At 46.2% G+C, this 21,530-nt stretch overlaps 1 protein-coding gene across 1 annotated transcript in view; it reads left to right on the forward strand.

Moving 5' to 3' along the window:
* The first annotated feature begins 1,182 nt into the window (after positions 1-1,182).
* Positions 1,183-21,530, forward strand: part of LOC114590332 (maestro heat-like repeat family member 5) — a 42,567-nt gene continuing 22,219 nt past the window's right edge. The window contains exons 1-10 of the mRNA XM_077935638.1: positions 1,183-1,204; positions 1,671-1,810; positions 4,245-4,361; positions 5,770-5,880; positions 8,301-8,441; positions 9,465-9,584; positions 10,280-10,350; positions 10,443-10,578; positions 11,311-11,406; positions 12,241-12,345. Of these exons, the coding sequence (XP_077791764.1) occupies positions 1,183-1,204; positions 1,671-1,810; positions 4,245-4,361; positions 5,770-5,880; positions 8,301-8,441; positions 9,465-9,584; positions 10,280-10,350; positions 10,443-10,578; positions 11,311-11,406; positions 12,241-12,345 (1,059 nt within the window). The remainder of the gene's footprint in view (positions 1,205-1,670; positions 1,811-4,244; positions 4,362-5,769; positions 5,881-8,300; positions 8,442-9,464; positions 9,585-10,279; positions 10,351-10,442; positions 10,579-11,310; positions 11,407-12,240; positions 12,346-21,530) is intronic.

Raw genomic sequence — 21,530 nt, forward strand, 5'->3', positions numbered from 1 at the left:
GAAGCCGCTGGGAGAGATCATCAGGGGGTTTGGGCTGGGTGTTCATCAGTATGTGGATGATATCCAGCTCTACCTCTCCTTTAAATCAGAACCAGTAAAGGCGGTGAAGGTCCTGTGTGAGTGCCTGGAGGTGGTTGGAGGATGGATGGTGGCTAACAGATTGATGTTGAATCCTGACAAGTCCTGTTTTTGGGGGACAGGGTGCGGGTGGGTGTAGGGGATTCCCTGGTCCTGAATGGGGTAGCTGTGCCCCTGAAGGTCCAGGTGCACAGCCTGGGAGTCACTTTGGACTCACAGCTGTCCATGGAGGCGCAGGTTAATTCTGTATCCAGGGCAGCTGTCTACCAGCTCCACCTGGTACGCAGGCTGAGACCCTACCTGCCCATGGACTGTCTCACTAGAGTGGTGCATGCTCTAGTCATCTCCCGCTTGGACTACTGCAACGTGCTCTACGTGGGGCTACATTTGACGGTGACCCAGAAACTGCAATTAATCCAGAATGTGGCAGCTAGGCTGGTGACTGGGAGCGGCCGCCGGGACCACATAACACTGGTTCTGAGAGATCTGCATTGGCTCCCAGTACGTTTCCGAGCACGATTCAAAGTGTTAAAGCCCCAAACAGCCTCGGTCCTGTATACCTGAAGGAGCGTCTCCACTCCCATCGTTCAGCATGGACACTGAGATCCAGCTCCGAGGGCCTTCTGGCGGTTCCCTCATTGCGAGAAGTAAGGTTACAGGGAACCAGACAGAGGGCCTTCTCGGTAGTGGCGCCCACCCTGTGGAATACCCTCCCTTCAGATGTGCAGGAAATAAGTAGCTATCCTATCTTTAAAAGACATCTGAAGGCAGCCCTGTTTAGGGAAGTTTTTAACATTTAACGCTGTATTGTTTTTAATACTTGATTGGGAGCCACCCAGAGTGGCTGGGGAAACTCAGCCAGATGGGCGGGGTATAAGTAATAAATTATTATTATTATGATGATACAATGCCGGGGTCTCTCTTGGTTTCCTTGATGTCTGGGTGCAAGTCCCCCCCACCCCACCCCTCCTTGTTATGAGGCGTGTAACATGGAGCAGGGACTTCCGGGTGGCTGCCCCTGTTCTGCATTGCTGGGGGTTGGACTAGGTGACCCCACAGGTCCCTTCAGACGCTACAGTTCTATGATCCCTGTTCAGATATGGCATGCACCCGCTCATTGCAACAGGCGAGAAGCCCCCTGAGAAAGAACTTGCCGTCTTTTCTCGTGTATAAGACGAGGATTTTTACCCCCCAAATCAAGTGTCAAATTGGGGCTCCTCTTCTACAGGGGGAGTGCTGAGGGGGGACGGGCGCTTGGTTGTAGCTGCCAGGAGGAGATTTCCAGCCATGATTTCTTTGCTGTGGAAAGGGCTGTTGTCGACTGGCAGACGATAGGTGACTTGGTGGTTGATGCCTGCAACTGTGCAATTTGATTAATGGCTCCCTCCCCCCAAATAAAGCTCAACCACTCTGGGCAACCCCTCCCCTAAAAAGCTTAACAAGTCTTGGCAATCTGCCCCCATTTCTAAATTTTGAGTGCCCAAAAATATGGAGCGTCTTATATATGGGGGCGTGTTATACATGGAAAAATACGGTACCTTTCCCTCTCATCCGCCTCATTTACTCACTCCTCTCTCTCTTTCTTTCTGAAGAACTCTCTGATGAAAACTTCGAGTTCCTGTGGATGGGTAAGAAAATGCTGGGAGGAAGAACAATCCGAGAAGCTTTGGAGATGATGGATGAAAGGGAGATTTTGGACACCATCCTCCAACACCTCCAGACATCTCCCCAGGTGTGTGTGATGCAGGGTGGATTTGATTGAAATCAAATCAATTTAAAACATATTTTTACATTCTTGCTTGTATAATCTTAATATTTACAACCAGATGAAGGTTTCATTTTGGGAATAATAAATTTCCAGAGTAGTTTTTACTACTGATTTGGTTATACTGTTAGAAATGCATAGACAGATAATTATGAAATTATTGTGGGGTATAATAAGTTAACTGTGTACAGACGCTTCAGGTTACCGACTCCGCTAACCCAGAAATAGTACCTCGTGTTAAGAACTGCCATTGGCTCAGGGGCGAGAGGGGAAAAGCCGGGTGGATTACAGAGAGCCCCCAAAGATCGTGGGAAGCAGCAGTTCCTCAGTGGAGGAAGGAGAGGAGATGCAGGGGTCGGAGGAGGCGAGGCGGTGCCTGGACACCTTGCCTGAGCAAAGCGGGGAGGAGGGGGGTCCCCCATTACCCAAGCCTTCCTTGCGCAGTAGGCTTCCGTGCAGAGAGGGGAGGCGCAGACTGGGCGCCAAGAAATTACTCTGCTGGGGAAGGTTGAAGGGCCGCCCACTCTCAGATTCTGCCCGTGAATGAGCAAGACAGGGAATAGAGGTGCTCTGCATTCTAAAAGTTTTGATCACTAAGAAGAAAGCTTGAAAACAGACTCTTGAGCCATATTGCCTGATTGCTCTCAAGCAACCAACCGATACATCTAACAGTGGTGCTTCAGGTTAAGAACAGTTTCAGGTTAAGAACAGACCTCCGGAACGAATTAAGTTCTTAACCTGAGGTACCATTGTATATTTGGACAACTTTTCTGCTGTACCTTATTGGAAGGAGAAAAATAATCATTTCCTTAATAAGAATTTAAACTATTTAACTAAAACAATAACATTATAGCTTATATATCCATGATGTAGTTAAACATTTTTTTTAAAAAAAATTCTTAGACTGAATTTTAGCATATATGAAAAACTTAAAATAAATCCTTACTTCCCAGTGAATAGCCTTTGGACTATAATGCAACTTAAATAGAAAAATATATTCCGAAAGATTTTTCCTCTAAAAGCATTTTATTTTAGAAATCCAATTTAATTTTTTTAAAAAATGTGATTTAAATCAAAGAAATCCATTAAAAAAAATAATGGGTCATTGATTTTTATCCACCCTGGTCTGATGCATGAACCAGGATTTCCCAACCTGGTGCCCTCTAAATGTTCTGGACCATATGCTGCCTGGGGCTGGTGGGAGCATGTAGAAGGGTTCAAGTTGAGGGGAACTGCCATTAACTATCACAGATAAAGGCAAACTTGGCCTTCCAGCTGCTTTGGGACTACAGCTCCCATCATCCCTAGCTAACAGGACCAGCAGGTCAGGGGTGATGGGCATTGGAGTCCCCAAACAGCTGGAGGGCTGTGTTTGCCTAGGCCTGAACTATTGGGAGCCCAGCTTGGAGGAAGGTCCTATTTGCACATGCAGGAGACGACTTTCCGCTGGTGAGAAGGAGTGGTAACCGCCAGTCTGGGGGGGCTTGAAAAGAGGACCAGGCAAACTTGGGGAAGCAGAGAAGACGATCAGTGCAGGATCTGTAGACCGGAAGAAGAACCAATCCATGAACTTGATTTGGTGGGGTGACTTGGACCCCAGGAAATGTTGCATGTTTTTTTCTTTATTCAGAAGCATTCCTGCCTCCAACAGTGGAGGAAGAGCAATTAGGACATGCTGAACTTGTCAACTTTCAAATTCCCCAAATGAGGAATACTAAAGAGTTGTAATAGGGACGCGGGTGGCGCTGTGGGTTAAACCACTGTGCTGCTTGGGCTTGCCGATCGGAAGGTTGGCGGTTCGAATCCCTGCGATGGGGTGAGCTCCCGTTGTTCGGTCCCAGCTCCTGCCCACCTAGCAGTTCAAAAGCACATAGTACAAGTAAGTAAATAAATAAATAAATAAAATAATAATAATAATAAATAATAATAATAATAATAATATATTTATATCCAATCCCTCCCCAGCCGAAGCCAGTACTGCTCCGGCTGGAAGGTAAACGGCATTTCCGTGTGCTGCTCTGGTTTCGCCAGAAGCGGCTTAGTCATGCTGGCCACATGACCTGGAAAAACTGTCTGCAGAAGCGGACAAATGCCGGCTCCCTCGGCCTTAAAGCGAGATGAGCTTTAAGCCTAGAGTCATTTGCGACTGGACTTAATTGTCAGGGGTCCCTTTACCTTTACCTTTAAAGAGTTGTAACATGACTTGGGAATTCAGAAGATGTGTAAAATTGCATACAAATCATTAAAACAATTGCCTAGTACTTGCAATCTATTATTATTATTTAGTATTACCCGACATTTTCAGACGCTAAAATTGAAATTCTTTGGTTTTCCAAAAGCAGATGATGTAGCTGGTGGGGTCTCCTCCCTGTGACTCACCCAAACCTTCCCCAACCCTTAGAATGCCCTCTATAGATATTATGGACTCAAGCTGCGGGATTCCAGGAGCGCAGAGACAGTCCACCAGTACCTGCACTTACTCCTGAGGTTGGCTCTCGAAGAGGAAGCAGACAGAGAGGTGAGTGAATGTGTGGGATGTCAGGGGGGGAGGAGAGCCAGCGGGACTGGGACTGCGCTCACATGGAGACTCTCCACCTCCAGCAGTTTCCTGGAAGAGCCTCCTCCTTCTGAACCCTCCTGCTTCAAGCGCCTCCCCAGGCTGCTCCCCAGTGTCCCACCACCACAATCCAGGGTCCCCCACTCTTACTCATCCAGCCAGTCCCTGACATTACCCCACAGACCCCACCAGCCCTCTGTCCTGATTTCTGGATTGGTCTCTGCTCGTGCCCACCCAGTCACCCCCTCAAAGCCTCTTACAGGAGGAACAGCTTTTCAGCATTCAACATATCTGGGGCAGATTTGTTTAGTTTTGGGTTCGATCAGAGCAGCCAACAAGTGGCCCTCAATGCCTTTCTTGGCAGCCCTCAGCAACCTTGGAGGCACCCCTACACACCTGTAGGCCTTGCACCGCCTTCCCAAAGCTGGGTAAGGAGGTGCTGGGCTTGGGGAAGGAGGCAGGTGTGATCTGTCAGGGTCCTAGAGTCCTCAGTTAGCTCTTTCCCACCTTTGGCAAGAAGGTGGGAAGGCGCTAGGTCCCACCAGAGCCTCGTGCCTCCTTCCCAAAACCCAGCGCCTCACCTGCCTACCTTTGGGAAGGCAGCATGCAGGCCGGGGCGTGTGTGTCAAACGTTGGCCTTGCTCCCCTCTCCCACATGACAAGTCAGTGTGCAGCCCACAGGTTCTGTGCTGAACTACTCTTGTGGCCCACTTGGTATGAGAAATTGGAGCACCCTGGTTTAGATGGTGCATATTCCTGCTCTGGCGCCTTTGGGTGAGGGGTGGATTACAAATACTTCCAGTGTATAAATGATGCATTTTAATGTAGTTGGGTGTTTAATGAAGCCAAGAACTGTATCACAAGATTCGAAAATGTCAGAATGCAAGGCATCCTTGCATTTCAAGCTGCACATGAGTCTGGGAGTTGTGGTCTGGTCAGTTCACATCAGAATCCACAGAAATATCGTTCTTCAAACCACCCCTATTATTATCCGGGATGAAAGGATCTGTTCAAATTGGTTCTCTAAGTGTCTCATTTCCCCACTCTTAAATTTGGTTCCCCACATTTTGCAGCAATCTGCTTACAGAATCACATTTATCCTCCATCCCTCATGATCAGCTTAGCTTAATGGTTGCCATCAATTTCATTTTAATTGATTTTAATTAATTTTTATAATGAAATGTTTTTAGAATGTTGTACTATTTTATTGTTGTTAGCCGCCCTGAGCCCGGCTTTGGCTGGGGAGGGTGGGATATAAATAAAATTTATTATTATTATTATTATTATTATTATTATTATTATTATTATTATTATTATCACTAATTGCAATCAAGAAAACGACATGTTTGACGTGCCTCATTCTCTCCAGGGAATTTCTGAGGCTATCGGTGTGGCTTCAAGCACCCATATTTCCCAGGTGCTGATGGCAGTGCGGGATTTTGGCCGCGCAGCCATTGCAAGGAAGACTCAGACGTCTGAGGTAAGGGTGTGAAGTGAGGAAGGAGCATAGCAAGAGTGTAGGTCAGCCATCCCCAGCCTGGTGCCCCTTCCCCATCCGTGTGTTTTGAATTGGAACTCCCATCAGCCCCTGACAGCATGGCCAATGGTTAGACAAAGATCCTGGCAAATTGGATCCTTAGCAGCTATTTACATCCACACCAAAGCATGTGAAGCAGCCTCTGGGTTCCTCTGATCTAGGAAAACAGAGCTGTGTTGGAAAAGAACAAATCCTGCCCCATTTCCAAATATGCTCTTTTTCAAGGGATGGGATCCTTACCATTCCAAAAAGGCAATTAGATCTGCTCATCCTCTCAGTATGGAAGCCAGACAACTTCCTCTGTGGGTATGTCTCAGTCATCCTTCTGAAGTGGGCTCCAGCAGTCCTGTCTCTGTGGCTCCAGATCCTAGCTCTGATCTGATCCCTTGGCTCAGTCAGTCAGTCAAACGGAATCGTTAGAAACCATTGGTCATCCCCAGAGTACACGCAATACAAAAGTACACTGGCCCATGTTTTTAGGTTGGTTGTCAGATGGTTGGTTGGCATTTCTTCAATAGTGGAAGCTAATGGGGGACCCCAAGGGTCATCTAGTCCAACCCCCTCCAATGCAGGAATCTCAGCTCAAGCATCCCTGAGAGATGGCCATCCAACCTCCAACGGAGAGTCCACAACCTCCCAAGGGAGAGTGTTCTGCTGTCAGAAAGCTTTGAATGAAGAACCTCTTAGAGTTTGGAAGAGGGGACACCTCTCCAACTGAGGGGAGAGAGCAGAATCCAAGAGAGAAGGCAGTCGGCAGGCTGGGAGAGGCAGAGAGAAAGAGGGGAGAGGTTTCAGCTGCATCCCGGGGCAGGGCAGCTGCCCAAGTTGCTCTCGTGCAAGGGTTCTTCTGCGTACGGGAGTGCCTGCTGGCCCCATTCAACTATGTTCTAGAGTAGACCCATTGAATTTAATGAAGATGACTAAGTTAGGCCCATTCATTTCAACAGGTCTACTTGAAGCAAAGCATAGTTGAGTGTCACTCTCTGTGTTCACCTCCATATATTTGTCAATTAAGCAAATTATTACAAAGGCATAGCAACTGCGTGCGGATCTAACAGTTCCATAACCTGAGGGGGCCTTGGGGTCATGTGCCCCCGACTCTCCAATTCTCCAACCCAGCTGGAAGGGGATCAGAACCTTTTCCTTCCACTTTCAGTTAACTTCCCTCAAGCTTCCGGTCTCCTTTTTGCAACTGTGCTAGAGGAGAAGGGAGCAGGAGCCGATGAGTCCAAGGCTCATTCACACAATAATAAACCATAGTTTATCACAGAGGTAACCAAAATGGTGCCCTTCAGATGCTACAGACTGCAACTCCCATCCCTCCTGACCACTGGCCATACTGGCTGAGGCTGATGGGAGCTAGAGGCCAACCTATGTTGATGCCCTCTGGTTTATTGTTACACCTGAACGCAGCCCTGAACTCTCTTGTGCTCTGCCATCCAAGAGAAATGAAACCCAGGAGTGTGGTACCCCTGGATTTTTGCTGTGAGTTGGGAAATGACCAAGGAAATTTCCCAACCCTCACTATGGAGAAGATGAGCAGATCCACCCAGTTCATTTTAATTTTAAAAAAGCAGCTCCCATGGAAAAGAGCACCAGTGGTCAGCCTACCCTACACTGTCCTGCACTTTCTCCCTGGTTGACTGACCAAACCCAAAGAGAACACCTTCATGGTTCCTCGTCATCCTGGGGAAAAATTGACCAGTGGGGTGTCACAGGGTTCTGTCCTGGGCCCGTTGTTGTTCCACGTTTTTTTTAAAATAAATGACTTGGATGAAGGAATTGAGGGGATGCTCATCAAATTTGCAGATGACACCAAACTGGGAAGGGTAGCCAATGCCACAGAAGACAGAATCGGGATTCAAGATAACCTTAACAGATTGGAGAACTGGGCCCCAACTAACAAGATGAAATTCAATAGGGTCAAATGTCAGGCTCTACATTTAGGCAGGAAGAACCCGATGCACATATATAGGATGGGGGAGCCCTGGCTTGCCAGCAGTTTGAGTTTCCTGGAGAAAAAAAAAATACAAAATTTGTAAGTCTGCACAACAACTTCTTGTTGTTGCTTAGTCGTTTAGTCGTGTCCGACTCTTCGTGACCCCCTGGACCAGAGCACGCCAGGCACTCCTGTCTTCCACTGCCTCCCGCAGTTTGGTCAAACTCATGCTGGTCGCTTCGAGAACACTGTCCAGCCATCTCGTCATCTGTTGTCCCCTTCTCCTTTTGCCCTCCACCTTTCGCACAACAACTTACTGACTACTAATATTTTCCCAGCTGCTAAAAGGTCCCAACTAAATGGTGATTTGTCTCCAATTGCACTTAAGGTTCCCAAACTCACTTTCCCCATCCTTTCCCTCCAGAATACTAGCGAGACCAATGCCAGCATCACCGTCATCCTTTGCTGCGGGCAAATGGCAATCGGGGCACGGCAGGATGAGCTCCCCCTTTTTATAGACCAGTTAACACAGGAGCTCCTCTTCCAATTCCAGAACAGCAGGAAGGTATGGCTCTGATTATCACACGGACTCCTGTTGTTTGTTCTCTCAGCTATACCATACTTTTCCGTGTATAAGACAAGGTGTTTTTTATTATTATTAAAAAATGATGTTTAAAAATGAGGGTCATCTTATACACAGATAGTGCATAGGGGGGACATGGGTTTGGTTGCCGCTGCAAGCCGGAGATAGTCAGTGGCTATTGTGCGTGTTATTGGTGGCTGCGGCAAGGGGTGGTGTTGACTGGCTGTCGCTACGGAAATTGGGAAGGCGATTGGCGGTTTCTGCCGGCGAGGGACAGACAATAGGTGGGTTTTGCGACGTGTGTGAGTGGCAGCATAGGTCCAGCGGGTGAGCAATTTTTGGAATCCCCTCCCCCCAAATAGCTGAACAACTGTGGGTAATCCTCCCTTCCAAAAGCTCAGCAACTCTGGGCAATCCTCCCCCCCCCATTTTCTTAATTTGGAGTCCCCCCTAATAGGGGGTGTCTTATACACGAAAAAATACGGTATATCCTGCCTTTCTCCTGTCATACGACTCCAGGAGGTGTGCAACCATTTCCCCCGTGGTCACCATCCAGGCACTGAGCAGACCTCCTGAGCTCCGTCAAGGTCCTTGCACCACATGCCTTCAGACTGTGCCCTAGGGCAGGGTCTTTGGCTTCATCCACCAAAGGGTTGTAGACTGGGGTGTATACTGGCTCCACCCTTAGGACCAGATGGGGCATTACAGTGGTACCTTGGTTCTCAAACTTAATCCATTCTGAAACCAAAGCGTTCCAAACCAAGGCACGCTTTCCCATAGAAAGTAATGCAAAATGGATTAATTCTTTCCAGACTTTTTTTAAAGAAACCCTAAAACAGCAATTCAACATGAATTTAACTATCTAACAAGACCATTTCTGGGTTAATTTTTGGATTGGGTTAGTGTTAGGGTAAGGATTAGAATTAAGGTTAGGGTCAGTGTGGCTTTATGTTTCCTTGTGATTTTGATTCAAACTCAATTTTATAAAATCCCTTCTCCTTTCAGAACGAGGATTTGAAGAAGAGCTTTATGAAGGCAGCAACTTTAACAACCAAGGCGCTTGTGCAATCGAATGTGGGACATGTCACCTTCCCCCACAAAGAGGAGCTCACCTTCTGCATCATAGTGAGTAAAAAGAAAAAGAAAAAAAGAGGGGGAATCTCCTGGGGTTTCTTTTCAGAGCGTTTTTTCTTAAAAATAGCTGTGTAGGTCTAGCTCTGGGTTGCATGTTCTGACCATCTGGCCCCAAACCATTTCTGGGTGGTCACGTTCTGCTCCAGCTCAAGTTTCCAAACCCTCTTGAAAGGCAGCCCTACATTGTGGCAACCTCAGCAGGCTGTCACCAGCGCCTAAGTAAAAGAGGCTAGGTTCTCCCAGGAGGAGAGGGCTGTCGATGGCTCCCAGCCATGATTGCTATGTTCTACCTCCACAGAGGAAGGAAGCAATGTTTCTGAATATAGTTGCTGGAAGCCACAGGCGGGGAGAGGGCTCTTGGGCTCATGGTCTGCTCCCTGGTTTCTCACAGACGTCTGGTTGGCCACTGTGAGAATGCTGTGAGGATGCTGGACTAGATAGGCCCTTGGCCTGGTCCAGAAGGCTGATCTTATGCTGTTCTTATGGGGTAGAGCTCTGCCCAGGAGAAAAAGGGATCTTATTCCCAGATCCAGGAAGCCCACTCTTCTCCTCTAGGAGGACCCACTTGCCAATTGCAAAGAAGTTGTCAAGTGGGCTGGATAGAGAGCACACCTCAGGGCTTGGTGTGGTGGTGGCAGGGATGGCGCCTCCAGTTCCCTGACATGCTGTGTGCTTCCCCACCACAGGAGGTTATCAAAGAGCCAATAGCATCAATCACCAACCTGCACGAGGCAATGGAAAACATCATTCGCCTGACGTAAGTACGGCCAGGCACAGTACATATTTCTTCACCAGGTTTATGGACTGCTGGGTGCTGATCCTTTCCTCTCCCCTTCTTTCTCTTCTCAGTGCCTTGAGACCATACATGGACCCTCTGACCCGCTCTCAGCTGGTACAAAAAATCACCCAGAAGGTCTTCCAGTTGCCATCCTTGCAGGTTATGAAGATCAAAGCTGGGAGCTCGGTCAAAGCAACACCGAGCCAGGTGACTGGACCTTCTGCTTTTGGAGGAAAATGGGGTTGCCAGGTTAAAGGATTTGAGGGCAAAGAGTCTGAGCCGTGTAAGCCGCAAAGAATGCTGCCTGAGACACTTGACCCATCACAATGATGTAACAGCCAGAGACTTGGGGTGTATATTTTTGATTTTAATCATGTTTCCATATTTATTACATTTCACCTTTGCTAGAATGCATCCACGTATGATTCCTGCATGCCTGCATTTTGTGACTCTCATGCCTCCCTCCTACGCTGCATTTAATTTTATTTGTTTGCTTGTTTGTTTATATGCTGCCCATCTGACTGGGTTACTCTAGCCACTCTGGGCGGCTTCCAACAAATTAAAACACAGCCAGACGTCAAATATTAAAAACTTCCCTATGCAGGGCTGCCTTCAGATGTCTTCAGACGGAAGTATAATGATATATCTCTCTGACATCTGATAGGAGGGTGTTCCACGGGGTGGGCCCCACCACCAAGGCGGCCCTCTGCCTTGGAACACCCCAAGGAAGTTGAGCCCAGTGTGGAGTCCTGTATCTTTATATCGCATGACCTGTAACCTTACATACATCAAGAAACGTTTGATGTTTATGACTCTTTGTGTGCCGTGCTTGAACCCCTGCATAAGCTTTGTTACAAATTTGGACTAGAAGGCTCCAGAGCATATGGGATTTCCATGGGGGTCTTCAGCTTCTAAGTGCTTTTGCTTCTCTCCTTCCAGGACTGTTATCAAGAAACCGTGTACATCTGGCTCAACATGCTCACCAGCTTGCTGTCAGAGGCCCCCTCTCTGAAGACGCTGCAGGAGATATTAGTGGTAAGGGAGCCCCCAAGGTGTCAGAGCAGGGGGAAGCAGCAGCTCCCATGCCGGAGGACAGACCCTCTTGAAATGATTGCACGGGGGGCATCTGTGGCCAACTCACTGGTTGTGGGTGCTGATGGTCAAGTGGGCCTCTGTTCTGCTAGCAATGCTTGTGCAAGGCACACAAGATATGTCCTCTGCTGATGGCGTATGGGGAAGGGCCGTGGCTCGGGACAGAGCATCTGTCTTGCATGCCCAAGGTCCCCGGTTCAGTCCTCAGCATCTCCAGGTGGGGCTGGGAAAAGGCTCTCTGCCTGAAAGCCCAAAGGGCCAACTGCCAGTCCTCATTACCTGTGGAACAATGGCTGGGCTTGGTCTAAGGATGCTTCCTGCATTCCATTGCTATGGCTGTGGTGAGGTGTATGTTGTATTGTTGCAATTATCACACACACAAACACACAAATGACAGATTGCAGGGCGGTTCACAACATAAAAATACAAAATCAGAACAGAAAATGCATAATAAAACAAAAGCAACCCAAGAGCCAATTAATATCTAATTCTACTAATGCTTTTTTTAAATGGCTTCTTTTTTCTGTGTCTTTAGTTGTTCTTGTTTTGTTTGTAAGCTGCCTCGAGTCCCTGTCTGGGAAAGAGGTGGGGTATTATTATTATTATTATTATTATTATTATTATTATTATTATTATTATTAAACAAATTGCAGCAAACTTTCTCCTTTACAAAACAACCCCTTTTTGCAATTTGTCCCCTCTATGAAGCTTTGTGAATTTGCAAACCTGGATTAAGGGTTGTCCTTCCATGTGATGATGATGATTTCTCTCTCGCAGCACACAAAAGGCTGGATTGACTCCAGAAAAATCAGTGAGCGGCAAAGAGCAGTCAAGACCACCAACGCACTCCTGAAATATGCCTCCGAGCATCTGGACTTTGATGTGAGTGACCAAGGCTTAATGCTGCAATTTCAAATCGTATTGCGTTGGAAAGTTCAGGTGTGAACTAGATGAAAGCTGTATGGCATGGCCATCCCAGGGAAAGGTGCCAGCCAGTGCTATTTTTCTAGAAAAAGAGGTGCCAGGACTCACCATGAACTCACCTCCCTCATTCTCTTATAATGGCAATAGCGCCCACCTGAGAGGTGCCAGTGTTAGCTATTTGCAGTATAGTAGCACTGCAGAGAGCTTGCTGGGGAGACCATGCGTTAAAAGGGGACTCAAAAATAACTTAAACAAGGTTTTAATAACAAAAACAAAAACTCCTAAATACACCAACAACAAACCAGACCCAACCACCAACCCATCCCCCAGGGTAACGGAAGAGCTAGGTGCTGCTCCTTATATACTACACCCAAATGCTGACACAGCTTAATCAATACAACTCAGCACCTGCTGTGTTTCACAGCTGTAAAGCTGGGTCTCGTTATCTTGCTCTGGCCCTTGCTCTGGCCCCTGAAAGACATACACAACTGGTGGAACAATGATGAACCTTTACATTTAAAGAAACCATTCAACATTTCCCCTGAGGTTCATCATTGTGGAACAAAATCATAAAGCATATTTTGTACACGTCTTTCATGAGTAACCTTTGGAAGTGCTTTAGTAAAAATGTCTGCAATTTGATTGTCACCTGGAACATATTGAAATACAATCATTTCATCAGCAATTAGTTTCTTTACAAACTGTAAACGTAACCTTAAGACTCTAGTGCGCTGCGTATTGGTCTCTGAACACAGGATAGCAAGTCCGCTCTGGGAATCAAGGTAAACTCTTACTGGTAGTGTTACTTTCATCTGTAGGTCTGCAAATACTTGCAGATACCATTCCACATCATGAGTGGCCTGAACGCATGCACATAATTCACTCTCTGTTGTGGAGAGACAAATAATGGTTTGTGTCTGGGACTTCCATTCAAATGGACAACTGTTATAACAAAACACCATACCAGACACATCCCTGCAATTATTTTGTTCCACTGCATGAGATGCATCGCAGAAAATTTCAAAACCTTTGTCAATACATGATGTAAACTGCAACCTATAATGTTTGGTATGTTTAAGGTACACTACCACTCTCTTAAGAGCAGAGAAACATTGCGTAGTGGGCTTTTCCACAAATTTTGCCAGAAAGTGAAAGGCATAAGTTATATCTGGTCTTGAGATTCTTTGAATGAAATTTAGCTTGCCTATAGCAGAACGATACAAAGTTTTGTTAGGAAATGGCTTATCTTCACCTGTAAAGGTGAAACCACACACCATAGGCGTATCCTTCCCATTTGCATTTTCTTAAACCCATTTTGAATCAATAAGTCTCATATCTGGGGTTTGTGGTACAAGAGACCAAGTGTTATGCTCTTTTAAAGAAGCTATCTCAGAGTTGATAGCTTTATACCAATTTACAACTTGGTGCTTAGGTAAATTCTGAACATCATTGTAGCTTTTTGGCTCAAAAACCGCCTTATTGGCATACACAGTATTTAAATGTTCATCTGCAAAACGTTGTGGCTTCTGTCTCTTTCTATCTGAACGTCTCAGTCCGGAAGGAGAGTCAGACTCCTCAGACTTAATGGGACTAAGTGAACTACTAGTTTCAGGTTGTAAATCATCATTGTCAGACTGAAGAGGTGCCTGTAGGCTAAGCTCACAGTCAGAAAACTCAAGAGAATCTAACCTCCCCTCGGGTGCCCATGACTTTAAATCATCAAACAGATTATCAGATTCAACAGGCTTTTTGTCTTGTTCCATTAATTCAGAAGCACCATTTCCTGCTGCTGCTGCTGCTGCTGCTGCTGCTACTTCCTCTTCTTCCTCAGTGTCATTTATACCGTTAGTATCTTGGAAAACAGCCATTCCAATTTACAGTTTGTATCATGCTTCTGGTAATATGAAATTTGCCACTTGCTGGTATGTAAATTCTGTACGCTCCCTGCTGGTAGCCCATTAATTTCCCCTGAACACTACGCTCACCCAATTTCTGCTTAGCGGGATAATGCATAATTACATCTGAATCCCAAATGCGTAGGTATTTCAGATTAGGGCGTTTTTTAAACAGCTTCTCATAGGGGGTTGTTAGGATATTTCTGTTCCACCTTAAACAGGGAGCAGGCTGTTGTTTGAGTCACAGTCTGCGTACTTCCGGCTCACAGAAAGTTTATGTTTTGTACATAGCTTTTGTTTCTCTCTCTGTGCCTGAACACGCAGGCAAACAGTCATGTTTTTTCTTTGTTCTGACCAACGCTAAATAAAGTTGTAAATAATGCTCTCCTGAGTGCATCTTTCATTGTGCGAACTCTGCAAAGGGCGTGCACAAGTCCTTGGAATGTGGAAAGCTGTTTCTGAGGCTTGTGTCGCTAATTGACTGATACTGCGTTCCTACGGGAGGTTGATGGATCGTCCGGAGTCGACGTGGGGGCATGATGGCCTTTGTCTCCCTGGCAGTATCCCAACAACAGGTTTCGGGTCCAGATTCACAGCACTTACAGGAGAGTAAGACTGTGAAAGACTGTGAAAGGTATGTGGAGAAAAGTAAGGCTTTTCGTTGCCGCGGCAGAGCCTTTGATGTCCGGCAGGCTAATTTAGCCTGGGAGTCGAGCCAAGCAGGCCTCAAGATTTATGAGCTGCCAAGATAAGGTGTTTTTGAAGGCATAAAGGCTCACGGCTCAAGTAAAAACCTGGAATGGAGTTTTTACAAGCTTCAGATGATGGCACTCAGTGCCCAAAGTTGAATGTCCACAATTATGAGACCTGGGCAATATGCTGTGAGAGCTTGCTGCGACAGTTTGGAGTGTGGCATACTGTGTATGAAGCCCCTCCAGTTCCTCTGACAGATAGATGGAGGGCCCAAGATTCAAGGGCCATAGTCTTATCCGTCTCTCTGGAGGAAATTGTAACACTGACTGGCAACACGACAGCACGTCAGATGTGGAATGCTTTGAAAGTAGCCCATCTGCCGGTCATCCCAGCCCAGAGTTTGACTGCATCGGAGGTCCTGGCTGTTTCCCAGATCGAGAGTGATTGCAGGGATGCCGAGGGCACCGGTTGCAAGCTGCAGGGGGAGCTAACTGTGACGTCATCCCAGGCAGCGTTCCAGCCTCCAGGGGGAGCCAAGGAGTCGGCAGCTAAGAGCTCTGTTTCTCATGAGAGCCAAGGTCATCCTCACAGATACCGGAAGGCCAGAAGTAAACAGAGACAGAAGCCAGCAGATGGCCCAAAGCAGAAGGGGGGTGGAAAGCCCACGCCGGTGGAAAACAAGGTTTTGTTTGCTGGCACAGCTTCACCAAAGGCTAAAGGCAAGTTTGATGGCCAGGAGCAGGGGGGCAAGCAGCAGAAGCCCAAGCCGGTGGAAGACAAGGTTTTGCTTGCTGGAAAAGCTGCTCCAAAGGCCAAAGCCAGATTTGTTGTAGATTTGGGAGCTACACGGCATTTATCAAAAGATAAGCATCTATTTATCTCCTTCACGCCTCAAAATGGAGAGATCCACCAGGCTGATGTTGCGAATTGCAGGAGTCGGAAATGTGAGACTGGCAAGTCTGCACACAACCATCAGAGATGTACTTTATGTTCCAGATTCTGCAGACAATTTGCTCAGCATCCCACAGCTGACTGGGCGTGGCTTTGAGATTTCCTTCAAGAGGAGCGTCTGTGTCATCAGGAAAGGCAAAGAGGACATTTTGCACGCAAAGTTTATAGATGGTTTGTTCTGTATAACTTATGGTGACAATGGTGCTGCTGTGTCTAATGTTGAATCTTGTTGTGTTGCACAAACTAACAAAGTTCTTCATGCAGGATGTATTCACGAGGCGCACCGAAGATTTGGTCACATGTCTTGGCAGGCGCTGGCCAGGATGCCTGGGTTGGTTCAGGGTTTGAACATCAAGCCCTGTAAGTTTCACATGAAATGTGTATCTTGTGCAGAGAACAAGGTGAAGGTTGCTCCAAAAGGCAAGGAGTCTAGCAGGCAGGCTTCCAAACCCTACCAGCTAGTCCATGCAGACCTGGTTGGTCCACTTGCGCCCTCTTTGGGTGGAGCAAGGTACTTCATGGTTCTAATTTATTCTTTTTCCAGGTACATTCATGTGTTTATGCTCGAGCAGAAATCACAAGCGTTTCCTAGGTTCGAGGCATTCTGTGCTTGGTTGGAGAATGCTCACAGTAAACGTATCGGCTGTCTCTTTACTGATCGGGGCGGGGAGTTCACTTCTCAGCAGTTTGAAGCTTTCCTGACTGAGAAGGGAATCCAGCATGACCTCTCAACGCCTAGATCGCCATGGATGAATGGACTTGCTGAGCGAGCAAACCAAACTTTGCTTCAAGGCCTAAAAACCTTGTTGCATGATGCCAAGCTCCCTGAGAAGTTTTGGGGGGAGGCTTTGAACACGTTCGTTTATTCCTATAACAGGAGACTGTCATCACCTGTTGGTTGTACTCCCTATGAGAAGATGTTTGGTAAGAAACCTTACGTCAAGCACATGAGAATCTTTGGTTCTGGCATGTGGGTACACACCCCACAGAGCAACAAGCTTGGGAAGCGTGGGGCACATGGTTTGTTCATGGGGTACGAAAAAGGTGCATACAGGGTATGGATGACTGACTCTAAGTCCATTAAGTTCACAAAGAATGTTGAGTACAATCCTAAGTGGGGGGAAAATGTGGGAATTTTCCAGAGTTACCCAGAGGAAGATGAAGATGATGTGAAAAAACAGATAATGTTGAGGTAAAAGAGGAAGCTGAGGATGATGATGATGATCAGAGTTCGGATTCCAGCTCAGTGGGCAGCGCTGCTGCTGATGTCATAGAATCATAGAGTTGGAAGAGACCACAAGGGCCATCGAGTCCAACCCCCTGCCAAGCAGGAAACACCATCAGAGCACTCCTGACATATGGTTGTCAAGCCTCTGCTTAAAGACCTCCAAAGAAGGAGACTCCACCACACTCCTTGGCAGCAAATTCCACTGTCGAACAGCTCTTACTGTTAGGAAGTTCTTCCTAAGGTTTAGGTGGAATCTTCTTTCTTGTAGTCAGCGACAGTGATGACACAGCAGACTACAAGAGCGCAAAGGCCTCAGTCAGACCATCTGATGCATCTGACAATGAACTGGAAGAACCACTGTTCACCATTGGTCACTTTACTCCTAAGAAGGAGGAGATGAGTCAAGAAGACTTGCGTCTAGTACACAGATCTGAAAGGGCCACAAGAGGCAAACCTCCAAAGAGATTTGCTGATGAGTTTGCTAAGACAGCAACTGCTGTTCTTAGTAGCTCAGAGAAGGTGTGGGAACCTTCAAGCTTCAAAGAGGTTCAGGAGTTGACCTCTAAAGATGCTCAGCCTTGGCTTAATGCCATGAAGGCTGAAGTTGATTCCTTGAATAGGAACCAAACTTGGGAGCTGGTACCGGTAGTCCCAGGAATGAGGCTGGTTGGCAGCAAATGGCCAAGACAGACCAGAATGGCAAGGTTGTCAGACACAAAGCCAGATTGGTTGCCAGAGGTTTTTCACAGGTACCAGGACAGGATTACCACAAGACCTATTCACCCACCGTCAAGTATGAGAGCATTCGGCTGATGCTCAAGATTGCTGCAGAGGAGAAACTGCATGTTTCCCATCACAACATTAATACAGCTTTTTTGTATGGGGTTTTGGGGGAGGAGCTGTTTATGCTTCCACCTGATGGAATGCAGATACAGAAGGGAATGGTCTGTAAACTGAGGAAATCCTTATATGGTCTCAAGCAGAGTGCCAGATGTTGGAACACAAAACTCACTGAGACATTGCTTTCTCTAGGTTTTCACCAGGGCAAAGCTGATCCATGTGTGTTTGTCAAGGAGGAGGGGCAAAACAAACTGTATTGTTTATGTTTTGTTGATGATCTTCTGATGTTTTGGAAGAATCAGGCTTTGTACCAAAGCACCCTAGCTCAGCTGAAGGAGCACTTTGACATGAAGGATCTTGGTGAGGTATCCAACTATCTTTCTCTGCAGGTGGAAAGGGACCAAGCAGGTAATTTTCTGGTACACCAAACACAGAAAATTGCTGATGTATTAACCAGTTTGAATTTGGTTGATGCAAACCCAGCAGACACACCGATGGTGACAGGTTACCAGGTAGACGGTACTGCTGAAGCGTTTTCTGACACTACAGTGTATAGATGCATTCTAGGCAAGCTGAATTTCATTGCTAGATGTTCAAGGCCTGACATTTGTGGGAATGTTCAGGGGTGCAGGAGAGGATATATTGTGAGATTATATCCTAATCCAATTTGTGCTAACAAGTTCCCAAAATATCAGCAGAGTTTATAGACATTCCCCTTTAAGTTCGCAATGGTAACGGACTTCCGGAGGCGGTGCGAAACGGCAATGGCGGTCCTCTTTACTCTGTGAAGAGGGGCTCCGCGGAAAAGGGTCGTCCGCTACGGCAGAGCGGAGACCCGCTAAGAAAAACCACAGGTAGAGTGAGCCTGTGGTCGTGGGACTCGGCGGGCACCAAGAGCGACCTCGGAAACGAAGAAGGGACCCCGTAAGGGGCTCCGGAACGTGGAGGGGGTAGCGGTGCTGTGAGTTCATCGCTCTTTCCGCGGAAGTGAAGCCGCCCGGCTGCTGCTGATGAGCGCTGACCTTTCTTCTTTGAACATTCGATTTGAAACAACATACTCGTGAGTAAGAAACCCGAGACTTTTGAACTTAAATTTGTGAAATTCGGCTGAAAGCGGGAGACGTTAAAAAGGAAGTCCGTCTTCCGGCTCCGCTTAAAGTATTGAGCAAAGAACTACTAAAGCGGAAGCGCTGAAAGGGAGTTTAAAAGAAGTTGGAATATACCTTGCAAATTCGGATTTGATCGTTTAAAAGTAAAAAAAAAAGTTAAAACTGCACTATAAGTGGACATAGACTGTGATTTTTCTCTCTTCTTCTTGTGGATTACAAAGTTATGAAACCCAGCTCTCGGGCTGTCTAGATACAAAGAAACATCAGACTGCGGTAACTGTATATAAAAGCATAAAGTTACATCGGGCTACTTTGTAAGTTACAAGCAAGGAACTGTTGCATGCACCATTGTTAAGAACTTTTACTCTCTGCAGTTTAAAGTGAACTTAGAGGGTTCTCCCCCTTGTTTTGGATTTTACCTAACTTTTTATTTGGGAATTTAATGGTGGAAACTTTTTATCCTTCTCCCTAATTTCTGGGGAGCTCCCCCTGCTGGATTGTGGAATTTTTAGTCTCTGAGAACTGCTGGTTGTTTTGGAATTTTTACGTCTGGATGTTTACATTCTGGATTGCTTTTCCCATGGGATTTACAATTTGACCTTGATACTTGGACAGCTGTGGAATGAGTGGTGCAGCAAAAACAAGGGCCGCCAAGAAAGCAAAACAAACTGAACTGTTGCAATCAACTTTGCCTGTGTAGCCACGTAGATCATCTGTCCCAATTGTTACAGGTCTGCAAGAAGGACAACCTAAACAGCCAGCTTTTGGGGATATGGCTGCAGGAGGGCTCGACCCTGTCTCTAAAGAAATATTGGACCAGCTGGCAGCATTAAACAAGAAAGCTGATGAACAAGCGGCTAAATTTGACCAGGTGACAGCCACAATTAATAGACTGACAGATCAAGTCGCTCAAAATACACAGGCAATAGGAAACCTTCAAACAACTACAACAGAAAATCGAAAAATAGCCGAGGAAGCAAATACAAAAGCAGACCAAAATAAAAAGAGGATAGAGGAATTAAGAGGGGAAGTAAGACCACTGAGCAGACAGGTCACTGAACAGCAAGCGTATCTGTCCATGGCAGAATTGAAAAACAGGGAAAGTAATCTCAGGCTTAGAAATATCCCAGAACTAGAGAAAGAAGATTTGATTGGTTTTTTGACAGCAGAAATATCCAAGTTCTGGGGTCTGGCAGAAGAGAAGGACTTTAAAATTGTCACCGCTTTTAGATTGGGAAGAGTGGCCAAGAAGGACAAACCAAGAGATTGCTTGATCATTTTGAGATCTAAGCAAGAAAAAGATAATATACTAGGCCTACATTTTAAAAATTCATTGGTGATTCAGGGAAAGACAGCAGAAATCTTCAGAGATATACCAAAACAGTTGCTGGATTTAAGAACTACATATAAAGACCTTGCAAGTTTATTGAGAAACAACACAATCCCCTACAGGTGGGAATTTCCTCAAGGACTATCTTTCAACTTGAAAGGGAAGAAGGTAAGAATCAGAACAGCTGAGGAGCAAGAAAAGTTCCTAAACGACTACGGGGAGGACCTTCGGAAAGGAATAGCAGGTACTTGGCCACCTCCTCCGCCTGGCGCAAAACCAGATCCACTTCCAGACATAGACGACAAGGGAGACAACCCTATCGGTTGACAAATTGATTCAGGATGTCTCTGCAGCTTTTTAGTTGGAACATTCATGGCACAAATTCTCCCGAAAAAAGGAAAAAGATTTTTCATATATTGAGGAAAGAACAATTGGACGTTATTTGCCTGCAAGAAACACATGTGACTAGGCTCCATAGGAGAGTGTTAATCAATAAGAGACTAGGCCAAGAGTTTATTTCATCAGATAAGGTAAAAAAAAGAGGAGTAGTGATATATGCAAAGGAGAGCCTAGCACCAAAGTTTGTGTTTAAAGATGAACAAGGAAGAATTTTGGCGATTGAAATACAATCACAAGGAGAAAAATTTTTGATAGTAGGAATATACGCACCAAACGAGGGGAAATCGGAATTTTATAAAAAGCTGCATGAGATAATGCTGGACCATATTGACTATACTAACATCATTTTGATGGGAGACATGAATGGGGTTGTCTCCACTTACATGGATAAGTCACAAAATCAAAACCCGACTAAAGATGGCAGACTACCTAAGACTTTCTTTGAATTAACAGACAATATGGACTTGATTGATATTTGGAGGACGAAGAACCCACTAGGTAAAGAGGGGACATTCTTTTCTGAGGCCCACCTATCTTGGACAAGAATCGACCAAATCTGGATAACTAGAGGACTGGCACCTAAGACTAAAAAAATAGAGATCTGCCCCAAAACCTGCTCCGACCATAACGCCTTGAAAATGGACTTGAGACTTACACCAGCTGGATCCTTCCGATGGAGAATGAATGACACCTTGTTT

This window comes from Podarcis muralis, chromosome 10 (assembly GCF_964188315.1).
Source record: "Podarcis muralis chromosome 10, rPodMur119.hap1.1, whole genome shotgun sequence".
Taxonomy (NCBI): Eukaryota; Metazoa; Chordata; class Lepidosauria; order Squamata; family Lacertidae; genus Podarcis; species Podarcis muralis.